Source organism: Pholis gunnellus (assembly GCF_910591455.1).
Source record: "Pholis gunnellus genome assembly, chromosome: 5".
NCBI lineage: Eukaryota > Metazoa > Chordata > Actinopteri > Perciformes > Pholidae > Pholis > Pholis gunnellus.
The window spans coordinates 3,375,614-3,394,359 of record NC_136531.1 but is presented as its reverse complement, the minus strand read 5'-3'; the positions used below and the strand labels follow the sequence as shown (position 1 = coordinate 3,394,359).

General features: G+C 41.4%; 1 protein-coding gene across 1 annotated transcript; it reads left to right on the top strand.

Annotated features, from left to right (window-relative positions):
• Positions 1–598: 598 nt before the first annotated feature.
• On the top strand, positions 599–16,635 carry LOC306696274 (uncharacterized protein; the record flags this gene model as incomplete). The annotated part of the gene is made up of 3 exons (XM_079159852.1): positions 599–731; positions 5,623–5,851; positions 16,629–16,635. The coding sequence occupies 3 exons, from the start codon at positions 599–601 to the stop codon at positions 16,633–16,635; spliced, it is 369 nt and encodes a 122-aa protein (XP_079015978.1).
• Between the last annotated feature and the right edge of the window lie 2,111 nt (positions 16,636–18,746).

Sequence of the window (18,746 nt, the reverse complement as noted above, 5' to 3'; positions counted from 1 at the left end):
TATGTGCTACAGATCCCCGTGACGTAATGCTAATGCTAATGCTAACCAACTGGTGACAGCAGTGATCTTCACGTCAGCTACAAAGTCTCTCAGTTGTTGCAAAGTTCAGCTCTGTTACCGGCTGCCTCTCCGGACTTTTAGACTCGTCAGTGATGCACAGTCATATCGCACATCTCAATACCATGCGATCTCTTCTGGTGCGGTGTTTGTCCTATTCCGGACCGTATTTACTGCGACACGTGTCTGCTTATCTAGATTTCTAGCCAGATTGCTTCCGCCCTGTTTCTTTTCTGAATAGTCAGATTGTCAGTATTCATTACTTTACAATCTGCTTTACTTATTATTTTATTTACAATTAACTTACATCTTTCTAAGTTATTCATATTTCTTCTATTTACATAAAAGAAAAACCCTGTTTGACTTGACAATTATACAAGTACAGCTGTTACAGTCATCACAAACCTTTTGTATCTACATGTGGAACTAAATGTTCACAAGCTTGTTGGTGCTACTCGGACCTTTTATTAACGCACACAAGTCCGTCTCGGTATATCTTCCGGTGTTTGTCTGGAGGAAACGTGTCTGTGGTTTTGTGAAAATGTCTGAAGTCCAAATGCTGAGATGTTTAGTCAACCAGCGACTAACTGCGGCTGCTTTAAAAGAGCAGAACGAGCGACAACGGAAACTACTGGACGCTGATTTGAACCCTCAGCTGCGGTTACACAGAGCAGGTTGGTTCACTTTATTTATTAGGGCCCGAGCACCGACGTAGTCGGAGCGGAGGACCAAGTAGTGGGTCTATGAAGCAGTTTAGCCAATTGCTGATTAAAGATATACATGTGTGACATACAATTTAGCTAATCAGCGTCCTCAAATAGATTCCGTTTGGGGCCAAATCTCTTTTGCTCCAAGCTGCGCGTTCTCGTCGGGACTAGTCTCTATGGGCGAGCGCGAGCACTACTCCTCCAAGACCCGTTTGAGAGGAGAACTTTGGCGGAGAAAGAGCTGATCCCAGATCAGCCTGACCTCACAACCAGACAGCAGACTAGCAGAACATGCGAAGCTTCTCTAGTAGCTGTACACCAGAAAGGTTGGGCTCGCTGGATGCAGTCATGCTAATAACTTATTTAGCTTTTTAAAACAACGGGACAGATCCAGCATGGACAGTAACGGGAGTGAGAGATGAGGAGGTAAGGAAACATGAGAACACCGTCAAGCTACATATTAGGCAAAGTGAACATCTTTTCTTCTACATAGTTGTCCTCAGTCTCATTTGCTTAACTTGGTCATGGAGGCATCAACATTTAATTGAGATGGTGAATTAACAGTGAAAACTCATCATCGCTTAACTTAACACCATTATTCATAATTACACTTCATGTTTACTTCTCCTGATCTTTACCTCCCTATAACAAGGTCCATAGGGGCGTCTCAATAAATAAACATGTTTTATTTTATTATATTTAGTGCTGGGCAACGATTCAAATTTTTAATCGCATTATGTGCAAAATTTAATGAATTCAAAAGTAGTGTATTGCGCACTTTTATTCAAAAAGTACTGCTTTATGAACAAAAGTTCAATAACATTTGGTTTGCAAACACTTTAAACAAATACAGTTATTTTTAACAGCAGTCACCTTTACACAGTAGCAGTTAAAATACAGTTATAATTATTCTGATAATAGATATTCAGCTGGTGTTCACAACTTTATCTTCATGTGTGTAATAAATGCATTTTGAAATATACAGGTGCATCTCAATGAATTAGAATATCATCGAAAAGTTAATTTATTTCAGTAATTAAATTTTGAAAAGTGAAACTCGTGTATTATATAGATTCATTACACACACAATGTGATATATTTCAAATGATTTTTTCTTTTAATTTTTATGATTATGGCTTACAGGTAATGAAAACCCCAAATTCAGTATCTCAGAAAATCAGAATATTACATAAGACCAATTAAAAAAAGGATTTTTAATAAAGAAATGTTGGCCTACTGAAGTATGTACAGTATGCACTCAATACTTGGTCGGGGCTGCTTTTGCATGAATTACTGCGTCAATGCGGCGTGGCACGGAGGCGATGAGCCTGTGGCATTGCTGAGGTGTTATGGAAGCCCAGGTTGCTTTGATAGGGGCCTTCAGCTCGTCTGCATTGTTGGGTCTGATGTCTCATCTTCCTCTTGACAAAAATGCATAGATTCTCTGCGATGATAACGCATTAACTTGCCCAGCACTAATTATTATATATATACTAAATTGCCTGTGAGCGTGACAAAAATAAGATGTCCTGACGTGTTTGTCAAAGTGTTATTTTTTTCGTGTTGAAATAAATGTTAAATATTTAACTGCAAAATAGTAATGCTTGTTTGATACCGTTTGCATTAAATCATACTGGGATGTTTGCTGAAATTGATTGGCTGTGGCACAGCTCTACCTAGAACATTTTCCACCAGCCGCCACTGGGGGGAGCTACTGTTCTTCTAATGTTTATTAATATTATTATCGTGCGTCTTTCATCGTAAAAAGGAGGTGCTTGGGATACTAGTACGATTTTTTAATTTGGCACGCAAGGCAGTCGTGGCAAAAATTGCAGTCTGATTGGGTTGTCCAGAATTGTATGACATATTGGCTCGTTAGCGCCCCCTTTTGAGTTACCCCAACATTGGCTTTCACCAAGGTGTTTGAAATTTGGTAGGTATGTGTAACAAGATGAGACGTACAAAAAAAACCACTTAGTTATTCACTAAACCAAACAGGAAGTCGGACATTTTTAATTTTAAGACGTTTTTTGACCATTTCAAGGTGCCATACGATAACCATTTCCTCCTACAGATTTCACCCGACTGACTTCAGATTCAGTCAGTATACTCTTGAGACCTTGGCTGTTAAATGTTACACAAAGATCAAAAAGTTATTGAACTATGTCTCCGTCGCATGGCGGCAAAAAAACACCATTCGCCATGAAACAGGAAGTTGTTGTAGCTCGGCCGTACATTGTCTAATCTGCTCCAAATTTCTCATTTGTCATAACATCGTGACGCGGAACACATCTACATGATAATTTAGAATCATAGTAATAGCGCCACCTAGTGGCAACAGGAAGTTATAGGTTGTGTACTTTGACATCCTGCTCCTCACAGACTAATCACATTCCTCTAAAATGTAGTCAGAAAAGCTCTAAGACTTTGATAATGCTTCATTGTGAAGATTGTAAGAATTCATTAAAGGGCGGCATCGTAGCGGCTCTGGAAATTTCGACCCTTCGCCATGAACGAATAAACTGATGGTCAGATCTAGGGCTGCACAATTAATCGAATTTTAATCGCGATCACAATTTTGGCTGCCACGATTAAATGAGCATGATCGTCTGCGATGTTGACGTTTAAAATACGTGCTCTGCTACATATCAAATCAAGCGCTTCCTCAATTAACAGTCAGCCAACCACCAGGGGGCGAACGAGATGACAGTCATGCGCGCACCCTGTAGAAGTAGAAGAGTAGAGAGATGAGAGCTTGAAGGACGAGTACTTATGCTTAATTTATTTACACACCGGCATGTCACGTCTGTCACTACATGGTCGCGCGTTTACAATTCCCCTGCTCTCTGTTTCGAGCACGGCAGTGTTCCGCCCCGATCCGCACGCACGGTGCAACAGTCGAAGACATCATCAGGCCAATTATGTATAATTGTCATAGCGCTGCCTACTGGTAACCGGAAGTTAAAGTTTATATACTTTGGCTTGTTTCTCTTAGTAGGTAAATCAGATAAACATCAAATTAGTTCCACACAAATGTAAGAAGTTCCTAATGCTAGTTCATGAAGCTTTTGATGTTTCGTAAAACGCCGTTGCCGTGGCAATGCAGTCTTCGCAGTGAAAAACTAAGGTTCTTTTGAGGGGCTAAAAATGCTCGAAACATAAGAAAACTTGGCACACAGATTTAAAGCCAAAGATTTTGTTACATATTATGGTATTAATGCTTCAGAGTGGCAATTCAGCTCGATAGCACCCCCTAGAAAGATTCAACAAAGCAGCCCTCGCAGTACGTTTCACATAGATTTACACAATTGGTAGGCACATGTATCATATTTGGACTTAAAAAAACGTCTTAGGGGTCCATGCTCTAAACCCAACCGGAAGTCAGCCATTTTGAATTTTGTATGAATTTCTAGTGTCGTTTTTGCCATTTCCAGGCGCTGTATTTTAACAAACTCCTCCTAGGGAAATAATCGAATAAACTTCAAATTTGGTCAGTACAATCTCTAAAGACCTTTGTGATTAAAAGTTACTCAAAGTTTGTTGTTTCGTGAAAGGCTGTTGCCGTGGCAAGGTTTCAAAATCGTGCTTGTACGTGTAGTTTTCATTAATAGTAAATTTAATTGTTTTTCTTCATTTTGGAGCTAGGCCGTAATGTAAAGTAATTTCATGTAACGTGAAGTTTGTTTAATAAAATCAAACTGCACCCAGCCTAATTTATATGCCTACATTGGCTCACCTTTTGGCTTAAACTTATTTCTTGACAGCAAGATTTTTTTTTTTTCACAAGGAACTAAACATTCTCATATTTCTCCTCAACTCTTCCAGCTTAGAGTCACTCAGCAGTGATTGTCAGAGCTACCTGCACGAGCAAACGACCTGCATTTACTTTGACCGTGTTACTAACACTGAAGCGCATTCACACACATTCAGTTTTTTGTCGATTTTTACAGGCTTACAGTTATGGTTTTATTCGGAGGTACACTCAAAACATTTGAGGCTTAAGACGGGCAAATTGACCCTGCTACGTCATTGGTCGACACATGAATTACTGTTTAACTCGTGCACGCAGTGTATGATGGTCATAGAAATGCATGGCTGCATCAACCAGAGTCCTGCCAGTACCCTCGACGTCCGTGGATATGCAAACGAAGCATTATCTCCTCTTGGACATTTTTTCTTTTTTCGGGGAGGGGGGGGCTTTTTGATTTTGATAAAAAGAATTGCCTGAGTTGCCAGTAACCGAAGAATAAAACTTCAACTTTTTTTGGGAACCTTTTAATTTTTTCCTGTTTTTGTGAATTTCCTTGTACCACCTCACACTAGCCTGCCATTTTGACTTCTCATGACATTATAATATTTACACTTAAAGTTTGTTCTCTTTGATAATTCCGCATAGATTTTGCAGCTTGTTGAATTCTAAAATGTTAAAAAGAGAGTGGATTAAAATATTATATTATTTGGGTCTATTGATACACTAGAAAGGGGGTGCAGCGTACATTAGTCAACTATAACTGCCCACATGATCAAATCTCAGCCGGACTTTATGGAGGATGCAGGTTCTTTGAATACTTCTTAACAATGTTGGGTAGTGCCACACTTTTGTGCCATGTAAACTATTGATGACCTCATTGCTGCTGGTGCGTTGTGTCTTTACAATTTGTGTCGGCATGTCTGTATTGATGACCTCATTGCTGCTGGTGCGTTGTGTCTTTACAATTTGTGTCGGCATGTCTGTTTGGTAACTGTGCACAGGGAGTGTAAGAGGGAATGATGGCAGGAAAAAAAAGTGTATCTACAGGAGACTATTTGCTCAATATAATATTTCTTTGTAATGTCTCTGTTTACTGTTTTCCTGCAGACATCCAGCGGCTGTTGGTGGTTCAAGAAGAGGTTCCCCCTGAGCAGCAGGAGGGGAGCTCCAGTCTGGACCAGGAGGACCCAGAGCCCCCACACATTAAAGAGGAGCAGGAGGACCCAGAGCCCCCACACATTAAAGAGGAGCAGGAGGACCCAGAACCCCCACACATTAAGGAGGAGCAGGAGGACCCAGAGCCCCCACACATTAAAAAGGAACAGAAGGACCTAGAGCCCCCACACATTAAAGAGGAACAGGACGAACTCTGGACCAGTCAGGAGGGAGAGCAGCTTCAAGGTCTGGAGGAGGCTGATGTCAAGTTCTCATTCACTCCTGTGAAGAGTGAAGATGATGAAGAGGAAGCTCAGTCCTCACAGCTTCATCAAAGACAAACTGAACAGATGGAAACAGATGCTGATGGAGAGGACTATGGAGGACCAGAACCAGACAGGAACTCAGATCCAGATAGACATCCAGAACCAGATTCTGATGACAAGACTGGAGAATCTTCTGACACTGATGACAGTGGTGATTGGAAGGAGACCAGCGAACCTCAGTCAGGTTTAAACTCTTTGAAACCTGATGAAGTCCATGTCAGTGATTTAAGATGTAGTGCTGGTGAGAAACTATTTAGATGCTCTGAGTGTGGGAAAACATTTGGCAGAAGTGATAATCTGAAGACACACATGAGAATCCACACAGGAGAGAAACCTTACAGCTGCTCAGTCTGTAAGAAATCTTTTAGCCAGCAACCACATTTACAGACACACATGAGAATACACACAGAGAAACCTTTCAGGTGCTCAGTCTGTAAGAAATCTTTTAGCCAGAGTTCAAATTTAGAGAAACACATGAGAATCCATACAGGAGAGAAACCTTTCAGCTGCTCAGTTTGTAAGAAATCTTTTAACTGTTTTTCACATTTACAGATACACATGAGAATCCACACAGGAGAGAAACCTTTCAGCTGCAAAGTTTGTAAGAAATCTTGTAACCAGCGTTCAGCTTTAAAGACACACATGAGAATCCACACAGAGAAACCTTTCAGCTGCTCAGTCTGTAAGAAATCTTTTAGCCAGAGTTCAAATTTAGAGAAACACATGGGAATCCACAGAGGAGAGAAACCTTTCAGCTGCTCAGTTTGTAAGAAATCTTTTAACTGTTTTTCACATTTACAGATACACATGAGAATCCACACAGGAGAGAAACCTTTCAGCTGCACAGTTTGTAAGAAATCTTTCAACCAGTGTTCACATTTAAAGATACACATGAGAATCCACACAGGAGAGAAACCTTTCAGCTGCAAAGTTTGTAAGAAATCTTTTAACAATTGTTCATATTTAAAGACACACATGAGAATCCACACAGGAGAGAAACCTTTCAGCTGCTCAGTGTGTGATGAAAGATTTCGGCACAAGTCAGGTCTGGAGTCACACATAATTACTTGTTGGTCCCAGGTGCTCCCTTTACCTCATGTGCTTTGAAACAAAGAGAAATCAGGCCTTCCTTTTTGCAGGCAAAGGGTTCATCGTGATTCGAGTTTGATAAAGACCAAACCCCCACTCTGAAGAATTTCACATTACAGTGCGAATTTCCTCCCCCGAATGCAATACTGCTCTCATTGGACGAGCCCAGGGATGCCGAGGCGGGACTTCCGGTTTTACAACCGGATACCCCTAAAACTATAAAAACCCTCAGTGTACTTAAAGGCATCGCTCTTCCCCCCCCCCCGATTCAGCGTCGTTGCAAGAAAGCACACACGCAATGTTTGCTGTTCTTTAAGAAAATCCTAGGTTTCTAACAGTTTTATATTCGCTGGACGAATCCACTGGACTGTTTGTTTGTTTTGTTTTGTTCGCATCCGGGATGAGGAAGCGAACCATTTTTCCTCCAGAAGTGAACCATTCTTCTTCAGAGAGAGAAGCACATTTCTCCTCGCCACCCAAGTCAACTTTTTGCTAGCTAAGTAAGGACGTGAATTCCCTTACTGAGCCGAAGAAATTCTCTGCCACCGAGAGAATCTATCGCGCCGCGCTGCCTGAGTTTCACCGACAAACTCAGAAGAACCACATCCTCAGCCATAAATCATCTCATAGTAAGCTATTTACGGAGTCTGGGCAGAATTAGAGTTAGATTATTGTGTTCCATTGTCTTGTTTCGTGTTGCTTAAAGTACTGTCATTTTTATAACTTGGTGTGTATGCTTAATCACAGAGATTAGCGATCGAGATCGTTAATCTGGTGTAGAAGTTATATGATTGTATCAGAGGTACACTCCAAACATTTGAGGCTTAAGACCTGGCAACATGATCTTGCTAAACTGCTGGTCGACATAGGAAATATCATCCAACTCGTGCACGCAGTGTATGATGGTCACAGAAATGCACGGCCTCGTCAACCAGAGTCCTGCTAGTGCCCTCGACGTGCATGAAGTTGCGAGGGCCCGATCAATGCTGCTTGCAGCTTTAATTATTGGAACTTAATAAACTGTTTTATATTAAAGAGCAGCTGTCTGTGATTACTTTGTGTATGTATTGTGATAATAGCTGGATATGTGGTCTGTTGTTCGAACTTAAACCTTCACCTTTCACTCTGAATGTGTAATAGTACTCCGACTATTGACATTGTGAGTGAACACTAATTATGAGACTTAGTTTATCATTTGGTTATTGGTCCCTGTTCGCAGGGTGGTGCCCCGTTATTATTAATAATCATTTTACTGACATTTATAATTCTAACGATGTCAATAATTTAGTTTTCTTAAATGCTGATAACTCAAACATGCTCCTTTTCGTCCGCAACATACTCTCACAAGAGACAACCGGCTTTAGTGGTTCTGTTTGTATACAAAAGGTAAATCTGACACACCACATGGCACATAACGCAGGGGAAGAAATATTGTGCTTTTTTCCTATCTTTATTCAAAAGCATGTTTTTTTTTAATTTGAAAGCATTGCTTATTAATTTCACGTTCAGATTTTGAATTGTTTCCCTCAAAACCCTGTCCTCGCACACAATTAGCCCCCGCTTGCGATTAGTGACACAATAAACCTTGATTGCTCTGAGAGATCCATGCTTTGTTAAAGGTTAATTTACTGATCATTTTAAAATGATTTTTCATTAATTGATTAATGTATAATCTTATATACTCTTGAGATCAAAATTGTTTAAGATAAGTAAATTAAGTAACCGTGGATTAAATTACCTGTTTTGTTGTTGTCAAATATTGCCAATATTTACAGCTGATAACGCCGTTCCAAGCTTAACATTGTTAGCTCTGTCAGCACTGTTTTTGTTGTGTGAACTGTTGCACCCTTGTTGCCATATTGAGAGCCGTGCGGAGGCAATCCTTCAATCAGAAATTTGTTCTGTTTGTAATTCAGAACCTTTTAAATGTGATTTTCATAGTGTGGTTTTGTACTTGATACACTGTTTTCATCCTGTGCCTACAGTTTGTTAAATGTATGTGATAGTACTGATTTTTATTGTTTGAATAACTTTATTTGATTGAATAATAAAGGTATTCAGTTAGTAAATTGTTCCAGCTGTCAACATGTTTATGCAAGGTGGTAAAAGTTCAATTACGGGGGAACCAGCTCCCTTATAAGAGACATCAAAGCTGTTATCGGACACCATGAGAAAACACCAAAACTAGCCTATAATGAAGCCTCCACCAGTCATGTGACTCTGACTTTGCAGGTCATAGCAGTCTGTTGAGAGTCTCAGCAGATGGAGTTCTCACAGTGGCGGGCCGTCAAGGCCTGCAAAGCCTTCTCTGCTGGCCTAAACAGAATCACAAAGTTAGCTATTTAATAATTTTTTTTAAATGCACTACATGTATCATTTATAAAAATATTTTTCCCATTATCTTATTTTCTCATTGCACAGCTACTGTGTTCCTCAGTTGCTCTGCTTCCAGTGCAGCTTGTTTTAAGTAGAGCTTTTATCCAATCAGATTTCACCTCTGTGTCTCTAGGTAAGAAGAGAGGCTCCAGGCCTGCAGACTCACCAGTTCCTCCATGTGCAGTTTAAGTGAATGGGGACGATATTGTTGATTGGCATAGTCTTCAACCAATCAGATCTTTAGTTTAACATTCTTGGACGCGCCAGAGCGGCCTCCAGGCCTACAGCTACGTCAGCATTAGCGGCAGCGCTGCAGTGAGATCCTGTGCTGTGATTGGTCAGTGGGTAAGCACGTGACTATTTTGAAACGAAATTTACAGCAGAGGCTTAGTCGAGTAGTAAGAGTTCATATTGAAAGATATGCATTTTCGGTTCATTGCCGTTAAATCACAGCCAAATCAGTTAATTTTGTGTTCATACAGCTGTAGTAAACAGCCGACCTGTGGCTAACTCGACACAGTGAATACAGCTCGATGAAATCCACGGAGCTCCTCCGGACTATGTTATGAAGGCGTTTAGTTTCCCGTGATATCTGGGACTTCCACAACACGTACTAAGCAGAAATAGAGGTTATTTTTTTCATGGTTGATGGCGGACAGTGGAACGGCTTTCAGGGTGATACGCCACTCCCCCTCTCCAGCGCAATTCACGCGAATGAACACAAATAGTCCCCGGCGAGACTGGCGGCGCGAATGACGCGATTAACACGATTCGTGCCAGAATAATCGCGTTTGGTGTGAACACGACATAAGAGGGAATGATGGCCGGGAAAAAAGTGTATCTACAGGAGACTATTTGCTCAATACTAATATTTCTTTGTAACATCTCTGTGTGTGTGTTTACTGTTTTCCTGCAGACGCCCAGCAGCTGTTAGTGATTAAAGAAGAGGTTCCCCCTGAGCAGCAGGAGTGGCGCTCTAGTCTGGACCAGGAAAACCCAGAGCCCCCACACATTAAAGAGGAACATGAGGACCCAGAACCCCCACACATTAAAGAGGAAGAGGAGGAACTCTGGTCCAGTAAGGAGGGAGAGCAGCTTCAAGGGCTGGAGGAGGCTGATGTCAAGTTCTCATTCACTCCTGTGAAGAGTGAAGATGATGATGATGAAGAGGAGGCTCAGTCCTCAAAGCTTCATCAAAGACAAACTGAACAGATGGAAACAGATGCTGATGGAGAGGACTGTGGAGGACCAGAACCAGACAGGAACTCAGATCCCGATATACATCCAGAATCAGATACTGATGACAAGACTGGAGAATCTTCTGACACTGATGACAGTGGTGATTGGAAGGAGACCAAAGAACCTCAGTCAGGTTTAAACTCTTTGAAACCTGATGAAGTCCATGTCAGTGATTCAAGATGTAGTGCTGGTGAGAAACTATTTAAATACTCTGAGTGTGGGAAAACAACTGGCACAAGTGGATCTCTGAAGAGACACATGAGAACCCACACAGGAGAGAAACCTTACAGCTGCTCAGTCTGTATGAAATCTTTTAACCAGGGTTCAACTTTACAGACACACATGAGAATCCACACAGGAGAAAAACCTTACAGCTGCTCAGTCTGTAATAAGTCTTTTAACCGGGGTTCAACTTTAAAGACACACATGAGAATCCACACAGGAGAGAAACCTTTCAGCTGCAAAGTTTGTAAGAAATCTTTTAACAGTGTTTCAGGCTTAAAGAAACACGTGAGAATCCACACAGGAGAGAAACCTTTCAGCTGCTCAGTCTGTACGGAATCTTTTAACCAGGGTTCAAATTTAAAGACACACATGAGAATCCACACAGGAGAGAAACCTTACAGCTGCAAAGTTTGTAAGAAATCTTTTGACAGTGTTTCAAGTTTGAAGAAACACATGAGAATCCACACAGGAGAGAAACCTTTCAGCTGCTCAGTCTGTACGGAATCTTTTAACCAGGGTTCAAATTTAAAGACACACATGAGAATCCACACAGGAGAGAAACCTTACAGCTGCTCAGTCTGTATGAAATCTTTTAACCAGGGTTCAACTTTACAGACACACATGAGAATCCACACAGGAGAGAAACCTTACAGCTGCTCAGTCTGTAAGAAATCTTTTAACCGGGGTTCAGCTTTAAAGAGTCACATGAAAACTCACACAGGAGAGAACCCCCTTTAGCCTTTTTATCCAATCAATCCAGAATTGCAGAAAAATACCAGAAGGCAATTCATGTGTTCATGCATTGACTTCCGCAAGTATGTGTTTTCCTTTGTGTAATGTTGTAGTTTCTGTTGTCTCTGTTTAGTCACCCAGTCCTAAACCCACCAGGTGTCCCTGTTTTTCCTCTTGTATATATTGTTTTTAATGGTTTTGAGGAAATGTGTTATGATTTAGGTTAGATGTTTTCCTGGTAATTTTAATATCCCTTTTCTAGTCATGTGCATCCTGAGCTTAGTATATACTGTAATATAAAAAGTGTATCAAAATGTAAAAAAACAAGAATGAAATCAAACATTCTCATTTTACTTATTGCTGAGGGAGCAGAGGTGCAGAAAAAGATCAGAAGGCAGTTAATTGTTTGAATTGTGTCTTCTGCAGAAGTAAATAAATGTTTGAAAACAATGAATTGAGTTTTCTTTTTCCATGTCCAACCCACACCCATTCCATATGGAAAAGATGGAAGGTAACTTAAGATGGGAATAATTTATAGAGGCTTTTATTTTGTAGGTTACCCACCAGGTTGCAGCAGAACTTGCCCTGGAGGTACAAATGGGAGACACGCTGCTGGATTTAAGTAGAAAGCAACTGATGGCAAACTACTGGGCTAATTTACAGGAACACAATGATTCTCACCCTGCAAAAGGAGTGTTGCAGGTGGTCTGGGAGAGTGGGAGGAGACAGAGGGATCACTTTGGTCGGGTAGACAATGAGGATAAGCCCCTCAGTAATTAACCCGGTGGTGGCTCCGTGGACGCTTGTGTGGCCTGACATAGACTGGTATTTGTTAGAGGCCGAAAAGGAAAGAAAAAGATGAAGTTGATTTGGTAAGTGCATTTTAATATCATGTAATGAAAGAGTATCGTGATTTTACACAGATGGTCCTAAGAAACCTGAGACAGGAGTGACAGGATATGGGGCGGCAACACCAGCTGAAGGAAGAGGAATCAACAGAAGAACATCCAATCATTTTGGGGTTTACACAGTGGAGATAATGGCAGTGCTGGTTTAACTATGATGGGTGGAAATAACTAGACAGGAAAAGGTGTTGATTTGCTCCGACATCTTCAGCCCTATAGCGAGTTTAATGTATTTTCATTGAAACAGCCGTCAAGATAAATGTTGAATAGACTGTACTTGTCTCGGGCTTTTGTAGTCTTCCGACCACTCAAAGCGCTTTAACACTACATGTCATTCACACACTGATGGCAGGGGCTACCATGCAAGGTGTCACCTGCCCATCAGGACTAACTAACATTCATACAACATTCAGACACTGTAGGCATCGAGGACACATCGACATGGACTAGCGGAGCCGGGGATCGAGCCACCGATCCTCTGATTCGACCCTGCTCTACCACAGTCGCTCCATATACTGCATGAAGTCCTCCAGTCAACCAGAAGAATAACTAATCAGGGAGGTCACGTTACATTCCTGTGGGTTCCAGCGCATGTAGGGGTGAGTGGGAATGAGAGGGCGGATGAGTTGGTAAAGTGGGTTTTAAAGACAGGAAACACAGATATGCACATTAGTGTCAGCAAAGCAGAAGTCAAGTGTATTATTTTGTGGAAAATAATCAACCGATTGTGGCAAAAAAGGGGTGCATGAATGCACATTAAGAGGAGTACTGAGCCTGGGTGAGTGAGAACTGTTCAATCACAGAGGGCCAAAATAAAAAATTGGGACGATGTTGAAGGCCAAATTGGGTCAATATTTAACAAATGGGATAGAATGGATATTGGAGAAAGTGCAAAAAGAAATGGGCTACATTCCTTTATGCATATGTCCAGAGCCAGATGTTTGGCTTTTTTTTATTTGGCTGCCAGTTCATTCATGTCTGGGGTTAGGTTCTGTTCTGTGGAAACTGCCAAGATGGAGTGAAGGCATCAGTGAGACGACTCCTGTTTGGGTTTTTGTTCATCTTCATCACAGAGAAAAGCTGCTCACACAGTATGTGCTTCCACACATGCAGACCATTTGAGCAGCATGTAGGCGGAATTGAAGCATCGTTTCGGGGATGAAGCTTGGAGCAGCACCCACAGAGTCATACTTTGCCTTCAGAGTGTCATTACACTGGAGGTCTATGAGCTCCAGTTGATTGTGCACAGGTGTCATTGAGTCTGCTGAGAAAGCGGAGGGCAGTTCAGTGACTCCGACTTGTAGGAGTGATGCTAACCCAGCAGCTAACTACACCTGGTACAAGGAGAATGAAGACTCACCAACAGCATCAGGACAGATCTTCATCTTCACTGACTTCAGAGCTGAACACAGTGGGAGTTATTCCTATGAAGCCCAGAACATGAGAGGACGCAGTAACTCAACTTTACATCTGACTATTGTAGCAGGTAAATAATGTGCGTTCGGTGATGGCGAGATGAAGCTTCATGAAGCATTGAAGCATTTACACATGGGCCGAACTTCATGGTGCTTCATCTGCTCTACATCAAGTGGACAATAAATGTAAAACAGGCAGAGTGATTATAATGACACCGTGGCTTTGGTGTGTTAAGCTTTGAATTGAATACATGAATCAATGACGTTTGTGATGCACGAATAGATTAATAAAGTCCCAAGTCCACAAAATGTGAGGGGGGATCCTTTGCGTTTCGCTGCACCTTATATCTATTTATTATTATATATATATTATATATTTATATATTAAGAATATCAACGATTACTGACCAGTTGCCCTCACATCACATGTGATGAAGGTGCTGGAGAGGCTGGTTTTGGCCCACCTCTCACCGCAGGTGAGATCCTCACTGGACCCTCTGCAATCTGCAGACCAGCCTCATGTGGGAGTGAACGACGCCGTCATCTACCAGCTGCAACGAGCTCACTCCCTTCCTGTTGTTGTGTTTTTTTTGTTGTTGAAGATGCTCAGCATCGTTGACCTTATGACTTATGTTAAAACTCAACACCTCACAGCTGGCTCAGTAACTGTTCTCTATCTGACTCGTGGTGAGACACCACAGGATCTCACTATTAGGAACTCGGTGACGAACACCCACAGATCACAAGAGAGATATTCGATTTTCTTCAGTTCACGCAGGTTTATTTGCATCACAAGGAGTACAAGTAAGTCGGGCAGTCCGGACTCGAAAATACAGAATCAAAATTGCATTGCATACTACTTTATACCTCCCTTCTACCCTGTGTCTCAGCCCCCCCCCCCCCTTCAGAGCTGTCCTCCTTCTCTGACCTCTTACCTTCCTTCTGATCGAGCACCCTGTTCCTTATGCATACTATAGTGATGTTGTTGTGTTAAAGATGGAATTTTAGAATCTTTAGAGTTTAGATGGAACTCTAATATACTTCATTGTATATTCTGTGCATTTTTGTTATTTTCCTTTCTTATATTCTTATATTTAATATGTTCTACTCTGTTATTTTATTGTATATATTGTGCATTTTTCATACTTAATATTTTTATTTACTCTGTTACTTCGTTTGCTGAAGTATATCTTTGCTGCTGTTGAGGCTGAAGTTTCTCAAACAGAGGAGAAGAAGAGCACAGAGGAGAAGAAGCAGCCCCCCCCCCCCCTTGCTCTCTTTGTTCCATCAGCAAGCAGGGCCAGAATCAAATGGTTGAGGTTAAAATCAAAAGTATTTAATATCTAACAGAAGCCAAAACAAATGCAAACTGAATTACACTATCGACAGTAAAACAAACATAATATTCCATGAAATATGAGGCCCCGTTCACACCACAGGACAGAATGGTGTGTCTGTCCCATGATGCGGAGGAGGTCTGAGGATCTTCTGCAATTCGAAGATCCTTTGTCCCTGCTGAGTCTCTCAAAAGTATCATGTTTCACATTCCACAGCCAATCGATCAGCTCAGTGATTGGCCGGATTCCAATAAGCCCTTCCTGGGCCGATGACCCATTGTTCTGTTCTTCTCACCTAGGTCATCCAGCTTCGTTCCAACCCCCGCTGGCAGACACCTCCTTACATTCTTGGGGCCAGTTCCTTTGTTTGATTCGCCAAACCCCCGCTTCCAGTACACTCCTCACACCTTCCTCTTACAGTATGAAATTACCTCTGATGATGAAATTACTTCTTGGTCTAAACTCTTACAAGTAAACACACTGTAACATATAATATCCAGCACTAGGAATGCTCTAAAACTTAAATTCCTCACACTGCTGTAAAATACAAATTTCCCCCTGGGGATGCTTAAAGTATATATCGATCTATTATTATATATTTATATATCAACTAACCCTAACCCTTGTATTTATATATTATATTTATATATTATTGTATATATATTAAATATGTATATATTTATATATATATATTATATTTATATATTGCACCAAACCCGCGAACCACTTCCTGAATCAGTCACGTGGTACGGCCGGCCCGAGAGGCTTCGGACGTCACCACATACGTCATCAACACGAGTCTCGATAGGCGCCTCATAAAAATCTTCCTGATCACGCGACACACGCTTCGAAGCCTCCACGAGGAAGGAACCATCACTAGTAAACGGTGTTTTTGACGGAGTTTGTCTCGTTGGTGGATCGTCTCCTGGTGTCCTACGGAGCTAATGAAGGTAGCATGCTACCAGGAAGTAGACGGACCCGAACATGACCTAGGAACACAGCGCAGCTCAGAGTGAGCAAACCGTTTTTAACGGAGTTTGTCTGGAGGAAACGTGTCTGTGATTTAGTCAAAATGTCTAAAGTCCAAATGCTGAGATGTTTAGTCAACCAGCGACTAACTGCGGCTGCTTTAAAAGAGGAGAACGAGCAACAACGGAAACTACTGGACGCTGATTTCAACCCTCAGCTGCGGTTACACAGAGCAGGTTGGTTCACTTTAGTTCTTCTGTTCATGCTCCGGCTGATAACGTTTCTATGTAGTTTGGAGTGAGACTCTGTTGATTCGATGAATCTTCTTCTGATCTGTTCTCTCAGCTTCTAGATGACAGAACATTGAGTTGTATCCCGAACCGTACAGCTTTTAGCTAACGTTGCAATAAGAATTCACTTACAATATTTATAAAAATGATCGTGTAATGTTTTCAGTTGATTTAATAAAGTTTAACTTCGTATCCTTCGAACTAAATATCGTTGTAATTATTAAAGTTAGTTTTGCCTTTACAGAGTCGTTAAAACCACGCTAACGTCGGTGAATTAGCCGTGCTCCGCTATTGTTCTAATCCGTCCAAACTTCTGTCCTCGTTGTGAACACTGGGTGCTGCTGGTTTTTCGGGGACATTCGCTTGTTACAGGGTCGCCAAAATCACCATTAATGCTGTCAACACATCCGGGAACGTAGTTCTATCCTTCACAATAAGATATCACGCTTCAACAACTTCAAATTGTGCAATAAAAGCTCCTCAATTTCCGTCTGAGTGTATACCACCATCTGCTGGATGTTTTGTTGAACTCTTCTCATGTCAATCACTGGCGAAACACCAGCTGATGCATGGAATTTAACAATTATGTACACATATATTGTATATAACAATTACTATCATAACACAGTGCAGAGTAAGAGTTCTATTACAACTAAAAACACAAGTATTCATGATTGAAAAGCTATATTGTGAAAGTGGTGGCAACTACACCAGCAGACTAAACTGGGGTGAATGAACGGCTATTCTAATGAATTTCATTGCACAATGGATTTATAATCTCAGAACAATATTTAAAAATATTTTCAAAAAGAAACGGAGGAAAACATCTCTATCTGTGGTGATGAATAAAAAAATGTGTTTCCTGCATTAGTTTACTCCTGACAAAAGTGCTCACTTGAAGGTAAACTCCCTCTTGACGACGCTTGTGTTCAACATGTACTATCCCTGGGTGAAGAAAGTCCATAGTTTAAGGATGTCAGCAGTCGTTCCATCATTTCATTTTTGCATTAATTTGCAAGGTTTCCTTGAATATTCTTTATCAGTATTTTTATTTATTCTTCCTAGCTGTCTGCCGTGCGCCTCTGGGTACCCAACTCTCTTATGACAAGAAATATTGTCATTTTTAAATCTACAATAATGCAAGCGTTTTTGATTAAAAATGAACAGCAACTAAACATTTTAGACGGAGCTCCATGGTGACTAGTGCTATTTTTAGAACATGCCTTGTGGGCGACTCATGTCGTCCCTGCGGGCGACCAGGTGCCTGCGGGCACCGTGTTGGCTACCTCTGATCTAAACTGTAGACTGTTTGCCAAAATATTTATTGTTCATGTGTGTTTATTGTTCTTTTACCTTACGTTTTGATGCTTTTAATGTTTTTTTGTGATTGAATTATTCGCGTGAGTAGATTACATACAAAGTCTATGCAAAGACGCGATGAAACTGGAGTGACGCGAATTTGCGATGTCTTGGCACGAATTTGTGGCGCGATTGACGCAACTTCGCGCCAAACACGTGAGTTGAAATTGTTGAACTTCGGCGAAAAAATCGCGTGCCGCTGGGGTGCGATAGCATATCAGTGTTGAGATGTTCCTCCTGTCATCAGTGACGTCCTACCGTTGTTGAATAAGGAAACAAATACTGTGTGTGTGTGTGTGTGTGTGTGTGTGTGTGTGTGTGTATAAACAATGAATAGACTCTGCCGTATTTACGTCTAGATGACGTTATTGTGAGTGTTGGTGGAGCTGCTACAATGTTAGCATAGCCTAGCACCGATCGTTCTGAGCTCCATCGAGAAAACAAGTACAAATGGGCATCATTACGTAGTTATTTCGGAGTCCCTTTTTGTCGGTTTATTGCCGTTAAATCACAGCCCAATCAGTTTATTTTGTGTTCATACAGCTGTAGTAAACAGCCGAGGTGTGGCTCACTCGACACAGTGAATACAGCTCGATGAAATCCACGGAGCTCCCCCGGACTATGTTATGACGGCGTTTAGTTTCCCGTGATATCTGGGACTTCCACAACACGCACTAAGCAGAAATAGAGTTTTTTTTTTTTCACGGTTGATGGCGGATAGTTGAACGGCTTTCAGGGCGATACGCCACTCCCCCTCTCCAGCGCGATTCACGCGAATGAACACAAATAGTCCCCGGCGAAACCGGTGTCGCGA